Raw genomic sequence first — 24,767 nt, 5'->3', positions numbered from 1 at the left:
TGGGACGTTTCCATAACTCTATTGTGCTCTTATATGACATTTTGGAACCCAGGATATTTTAAAGTAAATATGACTTTGATGTCTTATGACTAAGTCTGCCAATACAAAGTTCCAGTCAAACATCTTCATAATGTGAGATTAAGTATAAAATAAACTTGTTTGTTTTCATTTTTGGTTTTCTGGGATTATTTCAGAGAACAAGAGGGTATAAAAAAGGGTTAGCAACGTTGTCTTTGGAAGAAATGGCTTTAGGATTTGTGATATTTTTTTCACAGCAAATGTACCCAAGGAGAGCCTTCTGGTTTGCGGATGTCATTTGCATCAACCTTGACCACTCTGTATTTATTTATGCCTCTCCTCTTTTCTACCCAAGTTACTTACTGTCACCATCAAACTGAGCATTCAGCCAAATCATCTGGACTGAAGAACGGAAAGCTAAAAGCTCTTCTAGAAGAAAAGAGTTTTCAGCTTCATCTTTGATTGTTAAAAGATTAGAGCCTATAAAAGAGACAAATAGCAAATGGATAAGTATTTGTGTATGTATGTAAATATAATTAAAATAATAATTCATAAAGCTCAGGCTTTGACACATATAAATCAATAAGTTAGAGCACTCCCTCACACACCATACACAAAAGTAAACTCAAAATGTTTTAAAGACTTGAAGGTAAGATGTAACACCACTAAACTAGAGGAGAGCATAGGCAAAATATTTTCTGACATAAATCATAGCAATATTTTCTTAGGTCAGACTCCTAAAGCAAAAGAGATAAAAGCGCTGTATACCAGAAACTAACACATTGTAAATCAACTATACTTCAATTAAAGAAAAGCTCAGGTTTTGAAAAGTGAAAATTTCTATTGTAAATAAGTAATTTTTGATTAAAATTGTAAAGGTAATATGACACATTAAAAGATGCAAACTGAAACTAAATAGACATTTCTCCAAAGAAGACATACAGATGGCTAACAAACACATGAAAAGATGCTCAACATCGCTCATTATCAGAGAAATGCAAATCAAAACCACTATGAGGTACCATTTCATGCCAGCCAGAATGGCTGCGATCCAAAAGTCTACAAGCAATAAATGCTGGAGAGGGTGTGGAGAAAAGGGAACCCTCTTACACTGTTGGTGGGAATGCAAACTAGTACAGCCACTATGGAGAACAGTGTGGAAATTCCTTAAAAAACTGGAAATAGAACTGCCTTATGACCCAGCAATCCCACTGTTGGGCATACACACTAAGGAAATCAGAATTGAAAGAGACATGTGTACCCCAATGTTCATCGCAGCTCTGTTTATAATAGCCAGGACATGGAAGCAACCTAGATGTCCATCAGCAGACAAATGGATAAGAAAGCAGTGGTACGTATACACAATGGAGTATTACTCAGCCATTAAAAAGAATACATTTGAATCAGTTCTAATGAGGTGGATGAAACTGGAGCCTATTATACAGAGTGAAGTTAGCCAGAAAGAAAAACACCAATACAGTATACTAACGCATATATATGGCATTTAGAAAGATGGTAACGATAACCCTGTATGCGAGACAGCAAAAGAGACACTGATGTTTAGAACAGTCTTTTGGACTCTGTGGGAGAGGGAGAGGGTGGGATGATTTAGGAGAATGGCATTGAAACATGTATAATATCATATAAGAAATGAATCTCCAGTCCAGGTTCGATGCAGGATACAGGATGCTTGGGGCTGGTGCACTGGGATGACCCAGAGGGATGGTATGGGGAAGGAGGTGGGAGGGGGGTTCAGGATGGGGAACACGTGTATACCTGTGGCGGATTCATGTTGATGTATGGCAAAACCAATACAATATTGTAAATTAATTAGTCTCCAATTAAAATAAATAAATTTAAATTAAAAAAAAAGATGCAAACTGGTACTTAAAGCATAGATTGTTAATTTGGGAGAACAGTTAAGATTCATATTCAGATACATTCAAAGGGAACACTTTCTTGGGAATGTGCAGTATCCTGAGACATCACCTTGGGTTTTTCATTGTATTCTGGACATTGAACATATTAGCTGTAAATTGAATAATGTTTACTTTTTCAATTTTTTTCCACTTTGTCACACTACCGATTGAAGCAAAACAACACAACGTGCTGCCACTTCACCCAAAAGCGGCGTTTTCACTCTGCCCTTTCTTGACAGCTCAGCAGGTCGTTAGCAAAAGGCCCACTGAGTGCTTTTAAAAGAGGGCATTTTTTCAATTATTTTTGTTTTGCTCCTGAAGTCATTAAATTATCAGACAAATGAAGAAACGACATTGTTTACTGAAATGTCAAGAAGGAACACATTGAAAGCATTTTACCACCACAAAAGAATTACCTTTCTTTTTGCAAAATTCATGAGCAGCCTCAAAACTTGTACTCTCTAGGACTGTAGAAAAACTGTAGCAATTACTTTTGAATTTTATCCAGGGAATTGATGTTTCTGAGCACAACTCTAGGTGTCCAGACAGTCTTGTTTCTACGAACAAAATCAGTTATGATTTCAGGGTGGTAACTGGGTTCATTTGTTGAGAAAAACATTGTATTACACTCTACGAAAGACCAAGATAAATATATGTAATGAGATTTTCATGATAATACTCTGAAAGAGTGGGTTTAATGTAAATGATCACAAAACTGAAATGGCTTATAGCATGTCTGGCAGAAATAATCTTTACCTATACATAATAGGGTATATTAATGCATAGCTTCATAGGCTTAGTTTGGGTGCTATCTTTCATATTTACAATTAGTATTGGAAAAAAGGTTGGAAAAACTGGGGAATGAGATTCATAGAAATACTAGCAGCTGAATGAAGTTGACAAAAGGCACTTCGAATGAACAAAATGTATTCCATTCAGTGGTGAAGATTTAGTAAATCCTCCTGCTAGTTAACTTATGAGAGAAAATAAATCATTCAGTAAAGTATCATAACATAGCACAGCATAACACATCATAATGTAACATAACATCATAACAAAGTAACACGTCATGTCATAACATATCATATCATGATATAACATGACATAACATAACACAACATATAACTAAGTGGAATTTGGGATGGACTTTGCTTCAAAGGGCAAGCATGAGAGTCAGACACATCCACTCTGAGATCCTAGGTGTGTGGCTGTGGGTATCTATCTTCCCCACACTCCCACACACATAAAAGAGAGTTAACAATAACATCTTTCTTACAACTTAAGCAGTTTAGATGAGCTAGTGTCTGACAACTTAAGCACTTAATAAATGCAGTGTTATTGAGAAAAAAAAGGATAATTTTACGGTATTTTAGAAGGAGAATTAGCTTTCCCAATATATGTAACTATAATTTACATTTTTGTCCTGAATTGTTTTGATCTGAAGTCATATAATATGTGTGCTATTTGACTTACAGTATCCCAAGTGTAAGTAAATACATGCACACTTACTTAAATGAGAGATTTAAAAAGAAACCAGTTAGTGTTAAGGAACTCTCTTTTTATGTACCAAAGCAATCAAAAGAAAAGGGCCCTGATTTAATGGGGTAGGTACGACATCAGAGATCAAGGAAACTAGGCTTCTACTCCAAGAAGTAGTTGTTAGACATCTATGAGATCTTCAGGAAGCTATTTAATGCTCTGAGTTTAAGTTTAATTTTTAAAGTTCACCTGGTTGGACGAGGTGACCTTTAAGTGTAATGAGATTTATTGTCATTATTACCATGTTTTATATATGCTGCTGCTGCTGCTGCTAAGTCACTTCAGTTGTGTCCGACTCTGTGCGATCCCATAGACGGCAGCCCGCCAGGCTCCCCCGTCCCTGGGATTCTTCAGGCAAGAACACTGGAGTGGGTCGCCATTTCCTTCTCCAATGCATGAAGGTGAAAAGTGAAAGTGAAGTCGCTCAGTCGTATCTGACTCTTAGCGACCCCATGGACTGCAGCCTACCAGGCTCCTCCGTCCATGGGATTTTCCAGGCAAGAGTACATATAAGTATAAATATTATTACTATGATGATGATGGTTCTAGCATCTTATTAGTCTTGGACTTAAACAAATCCTCAGTATTCAAGATCCTCCAGGTATTCAAGATCCTCCACACCGGCTCCTAACCTATGGTTCTAGCTTGATTTCCCACTTCTCTCACCATAAACCTGCCATGCAGGAAAATCCCAACACCAGCTTTACTTATACATGTCCCGTCCTTTCTTCCTTTCATGTGTGCCCAAGCCTTTCTGCTCAGAGTGCCTCTCCATGTCCCAGAGTTTCCTGATTCCACCCATTCATCAAGACCAATCTCCACAGTCATGTCCTTTAAGAAACCTTTTTACTTTCCCCCAAATGGATCTAATGTGTCCACTTTCTTGCTAACCCCCAAAACGCTTGCTATGGTTCTTATATCATTTAGTAGCCCTGCCTCCTGTAACAGTTTTTTGTCTGTATATCACCTACCAGACCAAATCCTTCTTGAAGGCAGATAATTCTTTCTACTTTCCCTCAAAGCTCCTGCTTAGCACAGTGCCTTGCATAGTACAGGTTTACAGCACATATTTCTTGAGTTGAATAGAACCTACCAGTGGGCACTTGACAAATGGCTCCTTGCAGATACGACTCGCAGGCTGTGCTACTCCAGCGTCCACTGGTGTCAGCAAAAACACAGTCACCAAGGAAGGATGATTCATCATCTTTCCAAAAAGTGAAGGAGGATTTGGTGCCATCTGACCAGTCAAAACTAAGACCATTCTGTGGAGAGAAATTGAACCATCATTTCCTTGCTGTGAATGCTGGTGGCATCAGCCAGTGCTGTCTGAGCAGCCCTCAATTCACACATGGATTTTTATTTCCACTTCTAGACATATTTTAGGAAGCCTAGGACAGCTTGTCGGAGAAGGCAATGGCACCCCACTCCAGTACTCCTGCCTGGAAAATCCCATGGACAGAGGAGCCTGGTAGGCTGCAGTCCATGGGGTCGCTGAGGGTCAGACACGACTGAGCAACTTCCCTTTCACTTTTCACTTTCATGCATTGGAGAAGGAAATGGCAACCCATTCCAGGGTTCTTGCCTGGAGAATCCCAGGGACGGGGGAGCCTGGTGGGCTGCCGTCTATGGGGTCCTACAGAGTTGGACACGACTCAAGTGACTTAGCAGCAGCAGCAGCAGGACAGCTTGTGAGTATGGCCTGACAAAAAGGACTCTCTGACACAAGCAGTATCTCTTTTAGTTTTTGGGAATCCTTGGTTCCTGTCCATCAAATTTCCCAGTAAGCAGTCAGAGTGAAGCTGTTCTATATCTTGTTTTTTATTGTTGTTGTTTAGTCGCTAAGTGGTGTCCAACTCTTTTGTGACCCCATGGACTGTAGCCTACCAGGCTCCCCTGTCCATAACATTTCCCAGGCAAGAATACTGAAGTGGGTTGCCATTTCCTTCTTCAGGGGATCTTCCCAACCCAGGAATCAAACACACGTCTCTTGAATTGGCAGGTGAATTCTTTACCACTGAGCCACCAGGGAAGCCCATCTTGTTCTTTCCACCAAAATAAATTTAAGATTGAGCCACAGGTTCAGTCCCCGGGTCAGGAAGATCCCCTGGAGAAGGAAATGACAACCCACTACGGTATTCTTATATGGGAAATCCCATGGACAGAGGAGCCTGGCGGGCCATAGTCCATGGGGTTGCAAAAGAGTCAGATATAACTTAGCAACTAAACAACAACAGCAACAAAGGTTCACACATGTAGTTGAAAACATAAAAGTGCCAAAGAAAACTTGGCTAAGTAGTTTATGCTCTTAACATCAGAATTTCCATGTATGACAAAAGAATCCAGAGACCATAAAGCAAAATTGCCTATAGAAAGTTGAAACATTCTCTAATAGAAAAATACAATAAGGAAAACAACAATAACAACAACAATAAATACAACAAACAGCCATGAAATACCATCCTTTCAGCTATCTGGCAAGGATTAAAATTTTGACATACCCAGTGTTGACAAGGATGTGAAAAAACTAGGTGTTATCATATACTGTTGTTAGCATGTAAATTGTCTCAAGCTTTTGGAGGGCAATTTGGTACCACTGCATGTTAAAATTTAAAGTGTACTTAGCAACTTCATTTCTGGGGATTTATCCTACTTGTACAAGGATATTTATTGTGCCCTGTTTGGAATTGTGAGAACTGGGAAGAACCCAAAAGTCCATTCACAGAAGAACGGTTCAATAAGTTGTGGCATATCAGTATATGCTGCTGTCTCAAAGACTGTATTAGACTTTTATAAGCTGACACAGAAAGCTGTACAACTTATATTAATAAAAAGGCAAGGTTAAGGACAGTATATATATAGTATGAGCTCACTTATTTAAAAAAGAGTATACCTTTTAATCTATTACATGTATATATATATGTGTGCATACACAGAAAATTTGTAAATGACACACAAGAAACTGTTTACAGTGATTGAGGAGTGGAACTAGAGGTCAGGATTGAATACATTTACTTTTCATTATTTGAGTAACCACTTTCATTTAAAAAATATTATTTTCCAAACCATATCACTAGAGGGGAAAAATAACATACATGTTAAATTACAAGGAGTACTGAATTAATTAATGACCAAATTTTTAGGCAGGAGGCATGATTCATTTTTCTTGGGGATTCTTTAAATGCAGCAAATTACCCGACTTCAGGTGTTTGAGTTCAGGATGTATTCTAGTGCACATATGAGGCGGTATCCTGAAATTTCTCAGACATCTTCAGAGAACCTTTGAAGGGTATTAATTTCCAGAAATTAGGCAAGTAGTTATTTACTCTAAAAAAGGACACCTTTATTTTGTAGTCATATGCTGCTCATAAGGTTGGTCAATAGTTATTGTATGCTCATAGTATTAGCTGCTCAGTCATGTCCGACACTTTGTGACCCCATGGACTATAGCCCGCCAGGCTGCTCTGTCCATGGAATTCTCCAGGCAAAAATAATGGAATGGGTTGCCATTTGCTTCTCCATTGTTCATAGGGTTGTTCAATAGTTATTGTATAATCCAATTACTTAAATGTTACATTTACTGTTATTTCATGACTCTGTTTTCCTGTGGTAATGTCAGTGGCTATCTCACTAAAGAGGTAGATGTGAAACTTAATTATGCAAGAATCATACAAGGGATTTTAGGAAACCTACATCTTCAGTGAACAGTCCAATCCAGTGGGCATATCCCACCCGGTTAAGGATAACAGTGAGGAAAGACTGGTGGTACTGGTCTGTAATGCTGGCCAGTTCTGCTCCATGCATCAGGCAGGTTTTTAGTGCTGTATACCAAGTCATATTTGCATTAATTATTTTGTAAGTTCTGTTTCCATATTCTAAGGTATTAGGGATTGGATACATATCAGATGTATTTATACTGTGTCCAGAAGCATCTAGAACAAGAACAGAAACAAAAATTATTTATAGCATCTGGATGAGAATAGGGGAGGCAAAGCTTAGCATGGATCCCAGTACAATGATTCATACTATTGTTAACATCAGAGTTTTTCTTCCCAGAATTGACTACTTCAAAATGAAGACAGTATCTGTAAGTAAAGGTGACTCTAAAGGACAAAAACACTTAGAAAATTTAATGAATGAGTTTTTAAACATATATAAACATATACTGAATCATTTCTAGACTTCCTGTTTTTGATAGTCCCTTGTCAAACTGACCACTTTTTGGTGAAACTGATAGTGACCTTGTTAGGCAGGTTTAATTCTAGTAGGTACACTCAGCCTTATACATATATAAAGTTCTGTTGCTGGCAGAGCTTAATATTTACTAAGAGAATATTAACAAATATAATGTAGTCAAATACTGCTTGCAGACATAACTTACAAATGCATATTCTCAAATATAACACTATTAAACTTTTGAGACTGATAGTTGCTATCCTGTTTAATATTAATATAATTTCTAAAGAGAAGTTAAAAATAAGTTAATAAATGTTTAGAAATACATTACAGTTTTTATAAACCATTATTATTAATACGTCACCCCCTGTCAGAGTCAAGATTTATAAATGAAAAGACTAGGTTTTCCCACACATGATACTTGGTTCTTCGTGTTCCTGAGTGGCTGTGATCAAGTGAAAACCAAGCTTGTGTGTTATACAAAGATGTTTCCTCTTTGATACACACATTTGCCATTTTGTTCTGTACTATATTCAGGCTAAATTTAGGAATTCTAGAACACAAAGACAGGGTATTTCTGAACTGTCTGATCTAAAGTAGCTGGGATTTCTCTCTGTATACTGGTTTTATCACATTTGGGGTGAAAAGGAGCATGGGGAGATGTAGATAGACCCGAAGACCTAGGACTCAATCGCAGACCTGACCCTGAATGGCTTAGAGACCTCGGCCAAATTAGTCAGTCTCTCTAAACTTCAAATTTCTGGTCTGGGAGAGATTACTAAAGCCTTTGTTAGAAGTATGAGGGTAAAATTCGAGGAGATGTTTATGTAGAGCACTTACTATAGGATGTGGAACTCAGCAGGCACTCAGTAAATGCTACTTCTTGCTCTCCTCTCCTATTCTTGTCATACTCTCCCAGATAAAAAGGGCAGAGTGGGGATTTGACTTTTCCCGAAACTGTTACCTCAATGTAGCAGTAATACATATTGTAAAACCATTGTAAAACCGAAGTGAAACAAATCTATTCACCAACTAAAATTTTTTTTTACCAACTAAATTTTGATGGACCACACTTTCATCATCTGTTTTTCTTTGTAGAAGTCTGTTTACCAGCTGATGTACCAAGTCTAAACGTTATTTATACAAAACCAATATAACACCAAAGTAGCAATGTAATAAGTTATTAAAACTAAAGTTCCTGAAATTCTTTGTATGTGTGCCTTAATGCCATTTTAATTGACTCTCCCCACTAAGTCATGCACCTATATTTTCACATATATGAATTTCTCACTATGTTATTGATTTCATCATTTCAAAACATCAGTGATTTTGAACATTACAATATGCCATCTGCTTCCCTGAGAAAGATAGGTCCACTGGAAAGCAAATTCAAAACTGGGGGTCTTGATTTAGCCCTTGTCTCTCTTTTCATTTAGGTATCTTTATTTTTTTGAGCAAATCAAACTCTTTGGGTTCTAAACCCAAGGGAAACACATATTCATATGACAAATAAAGAAGAGAAGCCAGAATTTGGATAGCCAGAATTTGTAGACCACAAGAACTTAATGTAGTTGAATAGTAATATAATAAAAATAGTAATAAGGAAAACAATAACTGTTTGTTAAACATATGCTGGAACTTGCTAAACATTGTATATATGTAAAGTCCATGAGATAATTATTATTCCATTTTACAGATGCAGAAATGAAGATTCGGAGAAGATGACAAACTTTACTGACTGTTTATTTACAGAGATGGGGTAGGAACCCAGGTGGTATTTGAACTCCACCACCACTGCTCTATACTGTCTCCAAAAAATCATGTATATTCTTAGTTCCAGAAATATCAAAGAGAGAAAGTGGTTCAGAGAGTACTGAAAAGATCAACATTATTGTTAATGTTGATTGTTACAATGATTCTATTCCTACAATAAATATAACAATTCTATTCTTAGAATAGAAGAGAATCATTGTATTTAACCAAGAGACCTTGAATATGTTCCTTATTTTTCCTAAGCCTCAAGGTCCTCATCTGTAAAATGGGGAGCCTTTTACCTACTTCATAGAATTGTTGTGAGGATTTTATGGCATAATACTTATAAAACGAAGGCACAGTTTCAGGTGCATCATAAGTGTGCAAGTAATGATGTACTGATATTATTTTATTCCTACAAGGCTCTGCTCTTCTCATAATACTCTTCCTATAACTGATCTGATATCTTCTTTCAGTTCCTAACCACTACTATTCTTAAGTGATAACTGTGAACTAGGAAATAGGGTTTTCCTGAAACTGCTTTTATGAGGATGGTTGATACTTAGTAGCATCAAAGAGTTCGCATGTATGTAACACTAAGAGGTATAATTCATATTCCAAGTAAGCATGTATATCCTCAGCTGCCTAGAATTCCACACAGCTCTAGACACAGACAATGGCCTTCTAGGGAAGCCTGGGACTGGGTAAAAGCAAGAGATGTGAGCTCTTGTTAATTGTTATTTTTACTACTCAAGGTCACTTAGAGTGCATCTCCATTGTTCACTGTCCCCACTGGCTACTTGTAGCGCTATAGCTCTGGTATTTCATACCAGAAGTCATTGGGCGTTCTGATAGTCAGATTTAGAAAAGTGCTGTATGCCGCGTGTAGCCACAGATACCATTTTAGGATTCCTAAAAAGGAATTAAGTATTGAGTTGGCTTATTTCCTTGACTCTTTTGCAGTAATTTTTCAATGTCTTTTTAATAATCTGAACAGACACAATCCTACAGCAAGCAGTAAAACCTTTTAAAATGACCAAAATGAATGCATAAACTTGGTCATCACTCAAGTGGTCTCTGGAGTCCTTAGAACCCCACTAATGGGCGCAGCCCTGAGGTAGTAGAGATTGTGACCATATGTGTGTAAAGTTCAAAGAATAAGTGCTGGCACTATTAGCTATGAAACTATCATTTATACAGTGTGTAAACAAATGTAGAAGAAAAGAGTGGGCCATGGAAATGAAAGGAATAAAAAAGCAAATATTTCTTACCCTGCATTTTTTCACAAACAAACCCATAACCTTCTCTACAGTCTTCAAAATACCATTTTCCAGTGAAATGAAAATTAGGATTATTTGACAGCAAGCCACAGAGAGGAATGCGTTTTTGAACTTCAGTGGTGTTGTGATTTGGAATCTTCAAAAAAAATACATGTTTAAAAAAATGGTAACATATAACATTATTATAACACTGACATTTTTATTAAGAACATAATTTTAAAAATTCAAACACTATTATTCCTTTATTTTCATTTAATAAACCTGTTCACTAATCACTTTGTAACCCACAAAATAAATAAATAATTATTGTGATGAGTAATTACATCTATGGAATGCATGAAGATTATATGAAATTACATTATTAAAAATATATTAACAACAAACTAATAAAAATAAAACTTCAGTAAACAAGTCTCAAATAGGATCTCTTGCTAAAATGACTGATAAAAAATAATTCTTAAAACTTACGTTTATTGTATCAAATGGAGACCAGTTAGAATATGACACAGGCCTTCCATTTAGCCATTTTTCATAATCATCATCTTGTAACCCTATCCACACATTAGTGGTATGGCCAAAAAGATTCATGGTAATGAAAGCTGAAAAATAAGAATACATTAGCAAATTTAATACACATAAACCATGTGAATAATCATCACATTCTGTTTACAGCTATGATTTTATTTAAATGACAGCAAAACTTAATTACTAATCAATTGTAGGAATTCATTACTTTGTCCTTATTAAGGTAATACAGTCTCTTTCATTTTTATTCAGCTTAAATTGACAGAAATTAGCTGGCTAAACCTGGAATTTCATCATATCATTAACAAAACAATTTTCAATGTTCATTCAATGTCTTCCTAAGCAAAGGAGGGCTAATCACATGCTTAAACTAAAGTATACAATTATTGCCTAAATAGCAAATAAAAGTCTGTAGGGATCTAAAAATTTATACCATGCAATTATAATAAACTTTACCTCAGATTATTTTAGCTATTTTGAAATACTGATCATAAGTATGTCTTTATTATAATTTCCATTACTCCTGGTGAGACAAAAAGCTCTGAAAAATCAGCAGTTCCTAAGCAATGCAGTGTACTAACTTTTACAGATATCATGATATAAACCTTATAGGTCACACTGAAAAGTTAGTGTCACTAGCAACATAATACTTAAAATGTTGGTTTGGAAAGGTTAGTATTTCAGAGAAATGTTTTAATAGACACTTCAGTAAAAATGGCGATTTTTGCCTGATTGAACATTGAGTACGCTACCTTGTTCCACCTCATTTTCAATGGCAACCAGTGTCCCCCCTTCTTCAACACAAAAATCTTGAGCAGATGTCCAGTTCTTCCAGTCACTTGGGCCTTCAGGGATTTTCAGCAAAAGGCACTATAAAAATGTCCCAAAAAAACATTCATTTCCATATTTTTCTAAGTGAATTAAAAGTTTCCTAAACACACCAAGGATCAGCTTTGAAGATTCTTTATGATTTTCTTGGACAGAAGCGGCCCTTTTTTTTTTTTTCAGCTACTCCAAAGGTGTGGAAGCGAAACCAAGAGGACCAGCTTTCAGGGTGAGTCAGGCCTTCTGTGTATTTGCATCAGGCGGCCTCAGAGACAGCGATGTGTTTTGTCATGCAGGATGTCAGAACAATGTCTTCCGCTCAGTGAAAAATAGCATTCCTTCTAAAAAGAAGCCAGCCTCACTGCAGAGTTTACAGGGGAGGATTTCATCTAAAAAAATTTATTTTGGTGGCGTTCATTTGATTTTATCTACAAATACATTCTGTCACTTTTAAGTGAGAGAGGAATCCTGGGGACTCAGACCACATCAGGTATTTAAAGTCCCTAAATACTTAGAGTCAGCCACGTGGTCCAAAAGTCAGTGAGGAAGAGCGGGAAAAGAAAAGAATGAGCCAAAGGGAAGAAAAGCAAGAGCAGGACCAAGGAAGCCTAGGAAGGAGAAACAGAAGGGAGGGGCACAACAGTGTCAAGTGGAACTCAAAAAGAAGGCTGTGCAGTTTGGCAGTGAGAGCTGCCTGTTACTCAGGAGAGAATCACGTCTGTGGCATGGCAGGAGTTACTCATTATGGAACAAGAGGTATAGAATGGTAACTGCTAGGAGAGTAGGCAAGTTGAAGAAAAGCACCCCCTCACTAAACTCTGTGAAGTTGAACCATGTTAGTCAAGCTATCTGGAATCAGAGGAGAGAAGACAGAAAGATAGAAGAGAAAGCCTTAGGCAAAGTTCCAGAGAAGTCGGGAAAGACTTTCTGCAAAAGATATTCCGTGTGGATTATTCTCTCATCAACGAACATAGCCATCCTTGGTCAATGACGAATCTGAGCGTGAGATCTGCCACTGAGAAAATCCCAGCTACAAGAGTATTCTAGGTTAACGTGGCACTCTGCACTTGAGAGAGCATCCTACCCCATCCTTCTTTAATATCTAAATGTATCAGTCCCTCATCCTTTCCCGACCATCATGAACTTAAAAAGCAGAGACTAAATGTTGCTCCTCTTTGAACATCTCAACTAAGAAGGTCTTCAACAAGTATTTATGGAATAAGATAAAAGCCAATAGACCCTGAAATGATTGCAAAGTGACATTCTGAGGATTCTAGATTTAATCCAGGGGTTCTCAAACAAAACCACTTGCTCCTTAGATTATATTTTGATAATGTCTGGAAACATTTTGGTTGTCACGGTTCAGACAGGGTTGGGGGGTGGGGAGCGTTGCTATTGACATCTAGTGAGTAGAGACCAGGGATGCTGCTAAACATTCCACAACGCACTGGTCAGTGTCCCACAGCAAGGAATTAGTTATCCAGACCCTGATGTCAATACTGCTCAGGTAATTCTTCTCAGAACTCCGTTCTGAACATGTCACCCTTTAAACCCTTCAGGGATTACCCACTTTTGTCTTAGGACAAAAACCAGAAAGCCTGATCTAGCATGAAGTTGAGTTGCCAACCAAGACAGGAAATACATTTTCACTTTTTCTGATCCTCTTTACCTGTTTGCTTCACAAAGAAATGGAACTGGCTTTAAAGGATTTTAATTTTATAACAACTATCCTTTTATCTATTTCCTTTCATTCTGCCTCTTTCCTCTAATTATGAATTCCAAAGAGTGCCACATACTAATTATTAGGAAGTCTTATCATTTAATGTGAATTCACCTTGTGTTCAGATAGTCACACTAATGAACCATTCATAAATACCAGTGAACCTCACTGGTTCATTTAGCTCAATAAATCTCTCCAGAAAACACACATACCCTCCCTCTTCCCATCCAGCCTCACCACTGCCCTGTTTGCTTCAGCCAACTGAGGCTTGACTAGCTTGACTATGGGAGTGTAGCCTCCCATTACCACAGCTTCATTGTATCTAAAAATATAACATGTTTACTAACACACTTTGAAATTGTGTCATTAATAATTAAAGCAAAGTAGCAAGATGAAATACAACACCCTTAATTTTAAATTGTTTATTTACTTACTGCTTTGCAAAATGTGATCACGTTTAATGCATCTCTGATTATTGATGTGAAGTAAGGATACGACCGAAGCGACTTAGCAGCAGCAAGGATACCTTACTGTATTCTAAACGAGTTTTGCATATAAAAATCTTTTTTTGGTCTCCAGTCATTTCCAGTTCAAAATGTGAAAATGGAATTGATGATCTTTCTCCCAAATTTGGTCCTTTTCAGTGTTCTTACTGATGTTGAATAGCATAGTCAGTTATGCATTTATGTGAGTCTGAAACCTGAGATTTTCTGACTCTTCAGTCACCTCCATCACCCCTTCAGTACTACCATCTGGACATCTCATTTTTGAGTCCTTCACCATCTCTTATTCCCACTGCCCCACCATGATCTTAGCCTCAGGGACTTACTTCTTGTCTGGACTATTGTAGTATCCTCCTAACGGCTCTTACTTTCCTCACCCTTGCCTTTTTTGGGTCTAGTTTTGGTACTGCAGCCTGAATGATTCTTTTCCCTGATCATGTCCCTCTTTGGTTAAAATGCTTTGGGGTTTCCCACTGCTCTTAGGATAAAACCAGGAACTCGAACACAATATCACCCTTACCTACTTCTTTTGTCTCACTTTCTGTATTCTAGTTCTCTATGCTTCTTTTATTGTCTTCAATATATCACATTCCTTCTCACCACAGGTCTTTAGCACACGTTGTTTCCCTTACTTTTGATGCCTCCTGACCTTCTGACTGCCTCAGTCAGGTCTTCCTGTTATATACTTCTATGGAACTGTCTAACTCTCCATCACGTATGCCAAAGTTGTAAATTAGAGTTATTTTCCTGATTAATTTACTAATGTTTTGTCCCCTCTAGCCTATCAGCTCTAAGAGAGAAGGGACTGTATTTGTTTTCTCTCACCACTGAGTTGCCAATATGCAACACAGTTAAATGGAATGAATGAAAAAAGTGCTAAGAATCTGAATAATTTAAAAGAGGAGAGCATTTTCTTTAAAGAAAGAACTATGCTATGCATGAAATGAAATACTGGCTAATCTAAAACTAGATGGTACAAAACACTGGCTAATCTAAAACTAGATGGTCTTCAATATTCATTGGAAGGACTGATACTGAAACTGAAACTCCAATATTTTGGCCTCCTGATGCGAAGAACCGACTCATTGGAAAAGACCCTGATGTTGGGAAAGATTGAAGGCGGGAGAAGAAGGGGATGACAGAGAATGAGATGGTTGGATGGCATCACCGACTTGATGGGCATGAGTTTGAGTTAGCTCCGGGAGTTGGTGATGGACAGGGAAGCCTGGCATGCTGCAGTCTGTGGGGTCACAAAGAGTCGGACACGACTGAGCGACTGAAATGAACTGAACTGAGATGGTACAAAGCAGCCATCATCACTAAATCCAGGTCCTTGAATAAAACATTTAAGTAGAAGCACAATAGTTAATCTGATACATACATACACACAAAGAATGTCTTCCTCTTATACACAGCTCTGCTGTGCCAAATTTCTTACGTGACTCACTCTTCCTGGGATAATCCCTGGTCAAGCCTCTTTTACATCATCAAACATGAAGAAAATAATGTATGAGGCATGAGAAAAGCCACGACTTCTGCTATCTCAGTTTTGAAACTATTAATAGTGAATAGTCAATCAGGCAGGATTTTTTCCCCTTAGAAATAACCAATAAGAATTAGTCCTAGGAACAGACAAGCAAGAAGCAGTTTAGTGAAACATATTGATGTTTATTTAGAACTCTGAAGTGAGTAATGTCTGTCATTGCTGTCTCCCAATTTTCCTTCTGTAGCTTTTTTGTTAGTCAGAACTATCCCCACTGGGCTTTGCACTCCTCTCAACCATTAATTCTATTTCCAGCTTTTCTAATGTTCTTATAAACCCACTTATTCTAAAGTGGAGGTGACTGATGAGGCAACCTCAGAAAGAGTCCCCCCCCAAAAAAAACATAAAGGAAACTGTTAAGGCAAAGGAATAAGACTCTAGTGGTGGGATTTTAGCCATTGATATGCAGGGGAGGGCGCTGTGGATGGGAAGACACACCTGGGGATCCTGAAACCTCATCCTGTAACAGGTCACTTCTCAACAAGCCTGCTGTGACCATATCCTTAGTAATCAAATCCTCTGAATGGTTCCAAGACTCAACTGTACAACTGTTGCATTGCTGGGCAAATCTGGCTGCACATTAGAATAACCAAGGGAGCTTTCCAAAAATGCTAATGCCTGGATCCATGCGGATCAATTAAATCAGAATCTTTAGGATGTCACCTGCACCTTGATATTTTTAGAAAGCTTACCCGGTGATTCTAAGTATTTAACAGAGCTATGAACCACTAATCTAGCTATTAGTTATCAATAAAGATTAAAAATAGCCCCTGAGCATGTTTTAATCCTGCTCCACAGTTAGCCTCAGAAAGCCCTTCTCCCCCCATGATTGTGTTTGTGCTTTACTCATGCACCTTCCTGTTCTTTCAAGGGAAGCATTCAGTTACTCTTTCTGCCCTGGGTCTGCGGCACCATTACTGTACCTTGCCTGTGTGTGTATATATTCCTCATGTTTACACTCAAGGAAACATGGAATAGAGCTAATCTGTGTAGATAAGAGAGTTTAGGAAGAGGACAATGGCCAAAAACTACCACTGTAAGCTTCTAAGAATTATTTCTGTAATGCCAAGTATATGACTTGTTATGATTTGCCTTAAAATATTCTTTATTTATACATGGGAGGGATTATGATTAGTAGCTAGAAGAGTTTTACTTACGCTTTGGGACTGCCCACTCTCTGGATCAAAAATGTGACTTTGAGGCAAGAAAGGCATTCCTTTGTGGTGGTTTCCTTCAGAGCACTCTACTATATACTTGTTTTAATAGTTGTAAAAAAGTTTCAGGTGTAAGAATTAATTAAAAATGGACTAAAACCTAAATATAAAAGCTAAAACTATAAAGCTTTTAGAAGAAAACATAAGGTAAATATTTGTGACCTTGGATTTAACAACATATCCTTAGATATGACACCAACAGTATGAACAACAGAAAAAAAATTAGATAAATTGGACTTCATTAAAATTAAAAACTTGTATACATCAAAGGACATTATCAATAAAGTAAAAAGACAACCTAAAGAATGAGAGAAAATACCTACAAAACATATATCTGATAAGGGTCTTATATCTAAATTATATAAAGATCTCCTACAACTCAATAACGAAAAGACAACCCAAATAAAAAGTGGGCAAAGGAGTTGAACAGACATTTTTCAAAGACAATATATAAATGGTCAATAAGCACAGGAGAAGACGCCCAGCATCGTTAGTCATGAGGGAAATGCAAATCAAAACGACAGTGAGATGACACTAGACTAGTATTGGCAGTCTATTTCTGCTTTATTGACTATGCCGAAGCCTTTGACTGTGTGGATCACAATCAACTGTGGAAAATTCTGAAAGAGATGGGAATCCCAGACCACCTCACCTGCCTCTTGAGAAACCTGTATGCAGGTCAGGAAGCAACAGTTAGAACTGGACATGAAACAAAAGACTGGTTCCAAATAGGAAACGGAGGACGTCAAGGCTGAATATTGTCACCCTGTTTATTTAACTTATATGCAGAGTACATCATGAGAAACGCTGGACTGGAAGAAGCACAAGCTGGAATCAAGATTGCCGGGAGAAATATCAGTAACCTCAGATATGCAGATGACACCACCCTTATGGCAGAAAGTGAAGAGGAACTAAAAAGCCTCTTGATGAAAGTGAAAGAGGAGAGTGAAAAAGTTGGCTTAAAGCTCAACATTCAGAAAACAAAGATGATGGCATCTGGTCCCATCACTTCATGGGAAATAGATGGGGAAACAGTGGAAACAGTGTCAGACTTTATTTTTTGGGGCTCCAAAATCACGGCAGATGGTGATTGCAGCCATGAAATTAAAAGACGCTTACTCCTTGGAAGGAAAGTTATGACCAACCTAGACAGCATATTAAGAAGCAGAGACATTACTTTGCCAACAGGTCCTTTGCCAAAGGTCCGTCTAGTCAAGGTCCAATCTACTCCAGTAGATCCTTGTGTATGGCAATGTTCCTAGCAGATTTATTCATAATAGTTAAAAAGTAGAAATAACTGAAGTCCATCAACAAATGAATAGATAAACAAAATGTGGCATGGAATATTAAGTCATAAAAGGAATGAAGTTCTGATGCATGCTATAACAGGGGTGAACCTTGAAAGCATTATGCTAAGTTATATGGTTTTAAGTTATAAGTTATATGGTTTTTCCAGTGTCATGTATGGATGTGAGAGTTGGACTGTGAAGAAAGCTGAGTGCTGAAGAATTGATGCTTTTGAACTGTGGTGTTGGAGAAGACTCTTGAGAGTCCCTTGGACTGCAAGGAGATCCAACCAGTCCATTCTGAAGGAGATCAGCCCTGGGATTTCTTTGGAAGGAATGATGCTAAAGCTGAAACTCCAGTACTTTGGCCATCTCATGCGAAGAGTTGACTCATTGGAAAAGACTCTGATGCTGGGAGGGATTGGGGGCAGGAGGAGAAGGGGATGACAGAGAATGAGATGGCTGGATGGCATCACTGACTCGATGGGCATGAGTCTGAGTGAACTCTGGGAGTTGTTGATGGACCGGGAGGCCTGGCGTGCTGGGATACATGGGGTCGCAAAGAGTTGGACACGACTGAGTGACTGAACTGAACTGAACTGAACTGAAGTACTTATATGAAGTGGCAGTTGTAGGAAAGGGACAATACTCAGGGTCAGAAAATCTGAGGTTGATTCTCAGCCTGAGACTTATTTGCTGTAAGTTTAAAAAAAAACCTACACAATGTTATTAGCCTCAGTCTTCTCATATGTAAGATGGCATAACTGTTCTGTGTACTTTAAAAATTCAATAAAACAAGATAAACACACACACATACATATATGTATGTATATATGTAATTGCCAGCAGAAGCAGCTACAAGGTGGCAGAAACTCAAATGTCCATTGATGGATAAGTGGAAAAATAAAATGTGTTATGTACATATAATGGAATATTATTCTGTCTTCAAGAGAAAGGAAATTCTGACACTTGCTACAATTGGGTGAGCCTGGAGGACACTGTTCTAAGTGAAATAAGCCAGTTACAAAAGGACAAGGACTATATGATTCCACTCACATCTGGTATCTGAAGCTGTCAAATTAATAAAGACAAGGTAAAGTAGTGGTTGCCAGGGACTGTGAAGAGGGAGAATGAGAGGCTGTTGTTTAATGGATTTAGAGTTTCAGTTTTACAAGATGAAAAATGTCTGCAGAGTCATTGCACAGCAATGTGCATATGGTGATGGTTTAAGTCGCCAGGTTGTGTCTGACTCTTGCGACCCCACGGACTGTAGCCTGCCAGGCTTCTCTGTCCATGGGGTTTTCCAGGCAAGAATACTGGAGTGGATTGCCATTTCTTTCTCCAGGGGTCTTCCCGACCCAGGAATTGAACCCAGGTCTTTTGCATTGCAGGCAGATTCTTCATTGACTGAGCTATGAGGGAAGCATATACTTAACACTAAAAATGATTGAGATGGTAAATTCTATGTTATGTGAATTTTACCACAATTAAAAATATCAGTCCCAAATATGTATGTGCTCAATAAATATGTATTAAATACAAATGACCTCATAACAATGAGAGGAAGATCGCAAGGGAGAGAATGCCCTGCCAATGTAACTAAACACATAGACTGAAAATTGCCCATGTTGGAGGAGCAATTTCATATTAGTATATGAAATTATGACACAGTTTGAGCTTTTTAATTATCAAAGAGTTAAACATTTATAATTTGAGATACATTTTAATTACTTCCACCTAAGGCCTATAAAGTAATTCTATTTTAAAACAAGGAATGGAGGGGAAGTTTCAGCCTTAATTGGAGACAGTATCAGAAATAATAAATCTGGCTTACAATATCCCCCTGGCCACTTAAAAAAATAAAAAAAAATTTGATTCTTCATGGAAGCACCAGCTTTATGAGGCTCAAGACAAAGTTGACTGAGCTACGTTATTACTGGGTCAATTCACAAGGCGTGTAGTGCTCTATGTGGGCTCCAGACAGAAAGACACAAAAGAAGAAAACAATCTGGGCCCTCTGGAGTTGACAGCTCATTTGGGAACATGGCCTAGATACACACAGACATGTGCTTGCACGCACATCACACCTAAATGAAATGGTCATCCAGCACAATGAATGACAATGTCAGTAGCAAAAACCAAGTATACAAATGAAGGGTGGTGTCAAAGCTGTTTTTGACAAAACCTTCTTATTTCAAGAGATCTGTCCCTAAATAGAAAACTTCTCAAATCCCTTGAAAATTGTGACCAAAAAAATTCCAGGTCCAATGGACAACTCATGGTTTTTCAAAGCCAGGCCCACTTTTGATTACATTCTAAAATTAACATCTACAAAAGAAAAACAAAAGAAACTTTTTGAAAACAAGTTTACCTTATAGTCAAAATATAACCATCCTTTGGGACATGTTCCATGTTGTTTTGGAATATCTTTCTTTTTTTCTATGACCCAAACCTTTTTTCGCTTACAGATGCTAGGCATAGAAATTGAACACTCTTCACTCGCCCAGAGACCTGGAGGAGAAAATGGTTAGAAATAATAGGAAATAATGGTGACTCTGTAGAAATTCTGTAATGGTCAACTTTTTTTTATGACTGCTTTGGTTTACCATACTTCTTTAAATCTGGAAATTGAACTATATTTAACTACTAACTATAGAGTTCTCAGTGACAAGAGCTAACTGAGCAAAATGCCAAATCAGTAATTCTAATTTAAGAATGTAGAGATTTTGCAAATGCAAGAAAAATGCAAACAAATATTGGAAATGAAATCACAGCACTGTTGAAATTTTTAAGAACATTTGACTTGTTTAACAAAGGATATTTTTGTAGAGTAATATTTTTGTTTTACTAAGAGTGCAAGCTTTAATCAATTGTTGCCATGTGAGACTGGGGGCCTGCTATTTCCAGATCTCCTAAATTTTTAATAAAACCCAGAAAATATGAATTTTTGAAATATTAAGATAAATAAATATTCTTTGTTTTAAAGTATTCCACTTCAAGGTAAAAAGAGGAAAAAGATTCTAAAATAATAGATGATCATTTCTACTCTAATTCTTAAAAATATAATAATTTAGAAAACAATTTTAGAAAAAATAACTCAGGAACTTCCAATGAAGAAACACTTTTCAACACTGATCCTTGAACAAAACACACACTTTTAGAGACATGCCCTCCAGGAAGATGTATCCCAAAGTCCTCAGTCTCTTAGAAAATAATTAGAAAATCTTTATTTTCAGAGTAAAGGTTATAGAACATATTTCATTAGCATTCAAGTCATAAGTTCCAGAATAGGACAAGGATGCATGTAAACTGCAAGGGAAGATTCTGTTTTCTAGTGTGAGGGGTATGAGCCAAAAAGATATTGGCATTTTGAAGGAGGGGCTGGAATGCTATTTTCAATTCAGATTAGCCGCTATTCTTCCAGAATCACAAACAGCCTTTCTGTAGGCTGTTGTGACACCTGCTGGCAAAAGCGAGCTGACTAACAACATGGTTTCTCCTCTCCTTTCTCTGTAGTTGCCCTTAAGCCGGAGATTGCTTTCCATATTTTTACTTCTCCTGACTTGGGAGGATCTGTTAGGAACATCATTACCTTTTATTGGATAGAAAGCGGAATGGATATGAGTGGACTATCAACCCCAATAACGCTGCACTGATGCATAGAATAAAAAAACCCATCTTAGACACACATGTACCTCTAAATCCAACTGACAGGGAGTTGGTGTTCTAAGGCAAGCAGCAATTAAGGCCAAATGTGTAAAAAAAAGACACTGAATTCAAGGAAAATTTTTCTTAAATGGAAAAAATTTTCAGAGGTTAAAGTTCTGGCCAATTATACACTGGATACTACAAAGAGATTTTTTTAAATGGGCCCATATTGAAGTTTCATAGAGAATAGTATTAGGCAAGTTTTTGACCCATTTCAGTGGGCACATTTTTGGTAGTTTTGGTTCAAGATGAAGGACTTATCTAGATGTAAATTATTTTTAAGAACATGAATGTATGGAACAAGCTATAGGAAACTTAAAACTTAAGACTGATGAAATTAAACACAGTCAGTTGAAAAGCAAAATAACCAAACAGAAACTTCTCACTGAATTAATGCAATTAAAAGGAGACTTCGAGTCTTCTGAAAATTATGTTTGCATTATAAACCCCAAAATGGATTAATAAAATAACCTGTTATGGATGAAATGAAGCCACACCTCTGGCTCTCATTAAGGCCCATAGATCTTTCTTTTCCTTTGTCCCAGTTCTGATATATTACTGGTGATCCATCTCTCCAACTGCAAGAAAATTAAGAAATTAAAGGTCTTCTCTCATTCTGCACATTCAGTCTCTAACACCATTTTTGGAGTTCTGGGGTATGGACTGGAGGCATAATTATTTTATTAAATTAAAAAAAATACTCATGTCTTTAGTTAGGGAAATGAAAATTTATAAGTTAAAGATAATGTTTGAAAGCTATTCAACACATTAACCACTAAGATCTAGTCCAATCACTCTGCAAATAAAAAACCCGTCAACCAGGGTTAAATGCAAATTAATCTAGGTCCATACCGAAATTCATCACTGGCTCTTTCTTCTCGAAGTCCAATCCACCAATTTACACCATACTTTGATAGCTATTTAAAAGACAGAGAGAGAGAATGTCAGCATTTATTCTACTTGTTTTCCCTTTACACTATTAAGATTAATGGGGTTGCTGTTAATAGCTTTCTATTCTCCAGTATTTTACCCAATTATTTAAAGAAAAGTACACCAAGGCCAAGCATCTTGAGAAAACCTGAAACTTCATTATTCTAAACTACTCCCTCCTCATTATAGAATAAAATTGGAATCAAATATTTAAAATAATTTTAGTTTCATATATAACTTTGTTACAATGTTTCTTATATATGTGAAAATAAATTTTCTAACTCTCATAGTAGGGATTTATAAAGTAATATTGTAAAGTGAAATAGAATGTGAATTCCTTTTTAAACTAAAAGTTTAGTGACTTATTCTCTCAATGATTTATAAAAATGTACTGCAAAACCACCTTACTTGAAAAACAATTTGAGGCATAAAGACCTCAATAGTAAAAAGAACTTATATTTTAGGCATTAGTGAAAGTGAAGTCGCCTCTTTGCGACCCCATAGACTGTAGCCTACCAGGCTCCTCTGTCCATGGGATTTTCCAGGCAATAGTACTGGAGTGGATTGCCATTTCCTTCTCCAGGGGATCTTCCCAACCCAGGGCTCAAACCCAGGTCTCCCACATTGTAGACAGACGCTTTACTGTCTGAGCCACCAGGGAAGTCCATAATTTAGGCATTAGTCTGATTGTAAGTATTAGCACTCTCCCCCATTCAAAAGGAAACTACAGTATAGGACAAAAGAATACTGCAGTATTTCCAGTGTTTGACAACTAGAAATTTATCCTTTCTATATTTTATTAATTTATGCCATTATTTATCACATAGATCTCAGTACAATAAAGAATAAATTTGAAACATCATAGACGTGCATGTGTGTATACACATTAGACCAGATGTAATACTGGGCTTATGACCCAGGAAATTGAAATTCCCTCTTCAACTATAAAAAAGGAAGCGGCATTAAGGATTTCTCTAAGGCCTCTAAATCAATATTCTTTATTGTGTGTGTGCTGTGTGTGAAATGTAACTTAATTTTTTATGCTAAAAACCTGTTAATTTGAAGGCATTATACATTTAAATTTTCACTTTCGTTTCTTCTGTAAAGACTTGGAGATGCATTTAAAAAATATATTTTTTTTCCCATGTGAATTTCAAGTCATCATACAACAGAACCTAATAGCTCTCTAACATTCTAATTTATACACGAGTATTTTTACTCCTTAACCAGTGTGGCGGTCTGCCATATCAGCAATTTGTGAATAATGCAAGATGGAGCAACTGTAATTTTGGCTCCCTGAGGTGTTGTTTCATGGACATGTTCTTACATGCTAAATTTAGGCTCCTATTGTCAGCCTTTGGAATGGGTCCGTGGAGACTGGCTGTGAACTCAGTGGGAGAACCACAACCATTTCATTCAATCTAAAGAGGTCTCGTGTGCAACAATAGTGGAAATCATGGTCTGATCGTTCATTGCCCCAATTAAGGATCTCTAAAGAAAAATTACAACTACCACATCTTAAGTGGCATATTTATTACCACCTCAATTAAAGCATGGTAATCCTCCACGTGGTACATCACAACCTGTTGTGACATGGGACAGAACTTCATAGGTCAAGTTAGAAGATACTCAGAGTAAAAAATTCAATGTGAAAAATAGATGTTGTGAATTTCAGTTTATGTGTAAAACCACAACCATAAAAGATACTAGTATTCTTTTGTATAAAAAATGTGATACAACCATGGACTTCATCATATCAATTATGCTTTGTTACAAGCATTCATTATAGATAGTATTATATAGGAAGAACACTTACCATAAACAAATAACCC

At 37.2% G+C, this 24,767-nt stretch overlaps 1 protein-coding gene and 1 non-coding gene across 2 annotated transcripts in view; both read right to left on the bottom strand.

The window, feature by feature from the left end:
• PLA2R1 (phospholipase A2 receptor 1) overlaps positions 1-24,767 on the bottom strand; it is a 137,833-nt gene that overhangs the window by 8,280 nt on the left and 104,786 nt on the right. Inside the window, exons 18-27 of the mRNA XM_061396121.1 lie at positions 22,858-22,922; positions 22,477-22,583; positions 20,669-20,808; positions 11,959-12,076; positions 11,150-11,280; positions 10,673-10,817; positions 7,167-7,405; positions 4,570-4,738; positions 2,354-2,494; positions 382-498 (exon numbers count right to left, since the gene is read on the bottom strand). Coding sequence (XP_061252105.1) covers positions 382-498; positions 2,354-2,494; positions 4,570-4,738; positions 7,167-7,405; positions 10,673-10,817; positions 11,150-11,280; positions 11,959-12,076; positions 20,669-20,808; positions 22,477-22,583; positions 22,858-22,922 — 1,372 coding nt within the window. The remainder of the gene's footprint in view (positions 1-381; positions 499-2,353; positions 2,495-4,569; positions 4,739-7,166; positions 7,406-10,672; positions 10,818-11,149; positions 11,281-11,958; positions 12,077-20,668; positions 20,809-22,476; positions 22,584-22,857; positions 22,923-24,767) is intronic.
• On the bottom strand, positions 2,088-2,223 carry LOC133236236 (small nucleolar RNA SNORA21). Its single transcript, XR_009732801.1, has one exon. It is a non-coding gene; the product is annotated as a small nucleolar RNA SNORA21 (small nucleolar RNA).

This window comes from Bos javanicus, chromosome 2 (assembly GCF_032452875.1).
Source record: "Bos javanicus breed banteng chromosome 2, ARS-OSU_banteng_1.0, whole genome shotgun sequence".
In the NCBI taxonomy this organism is placed as follows: domain Eukaryota; kingdom Metazoa; phylum Chordata; class Mammalia; order Artiodactyla; family Bovidae; genus Bos; species Bos javanicus.
This window is presented reverse-complemented; position numbering and strand designations above follow the sequence as displayed.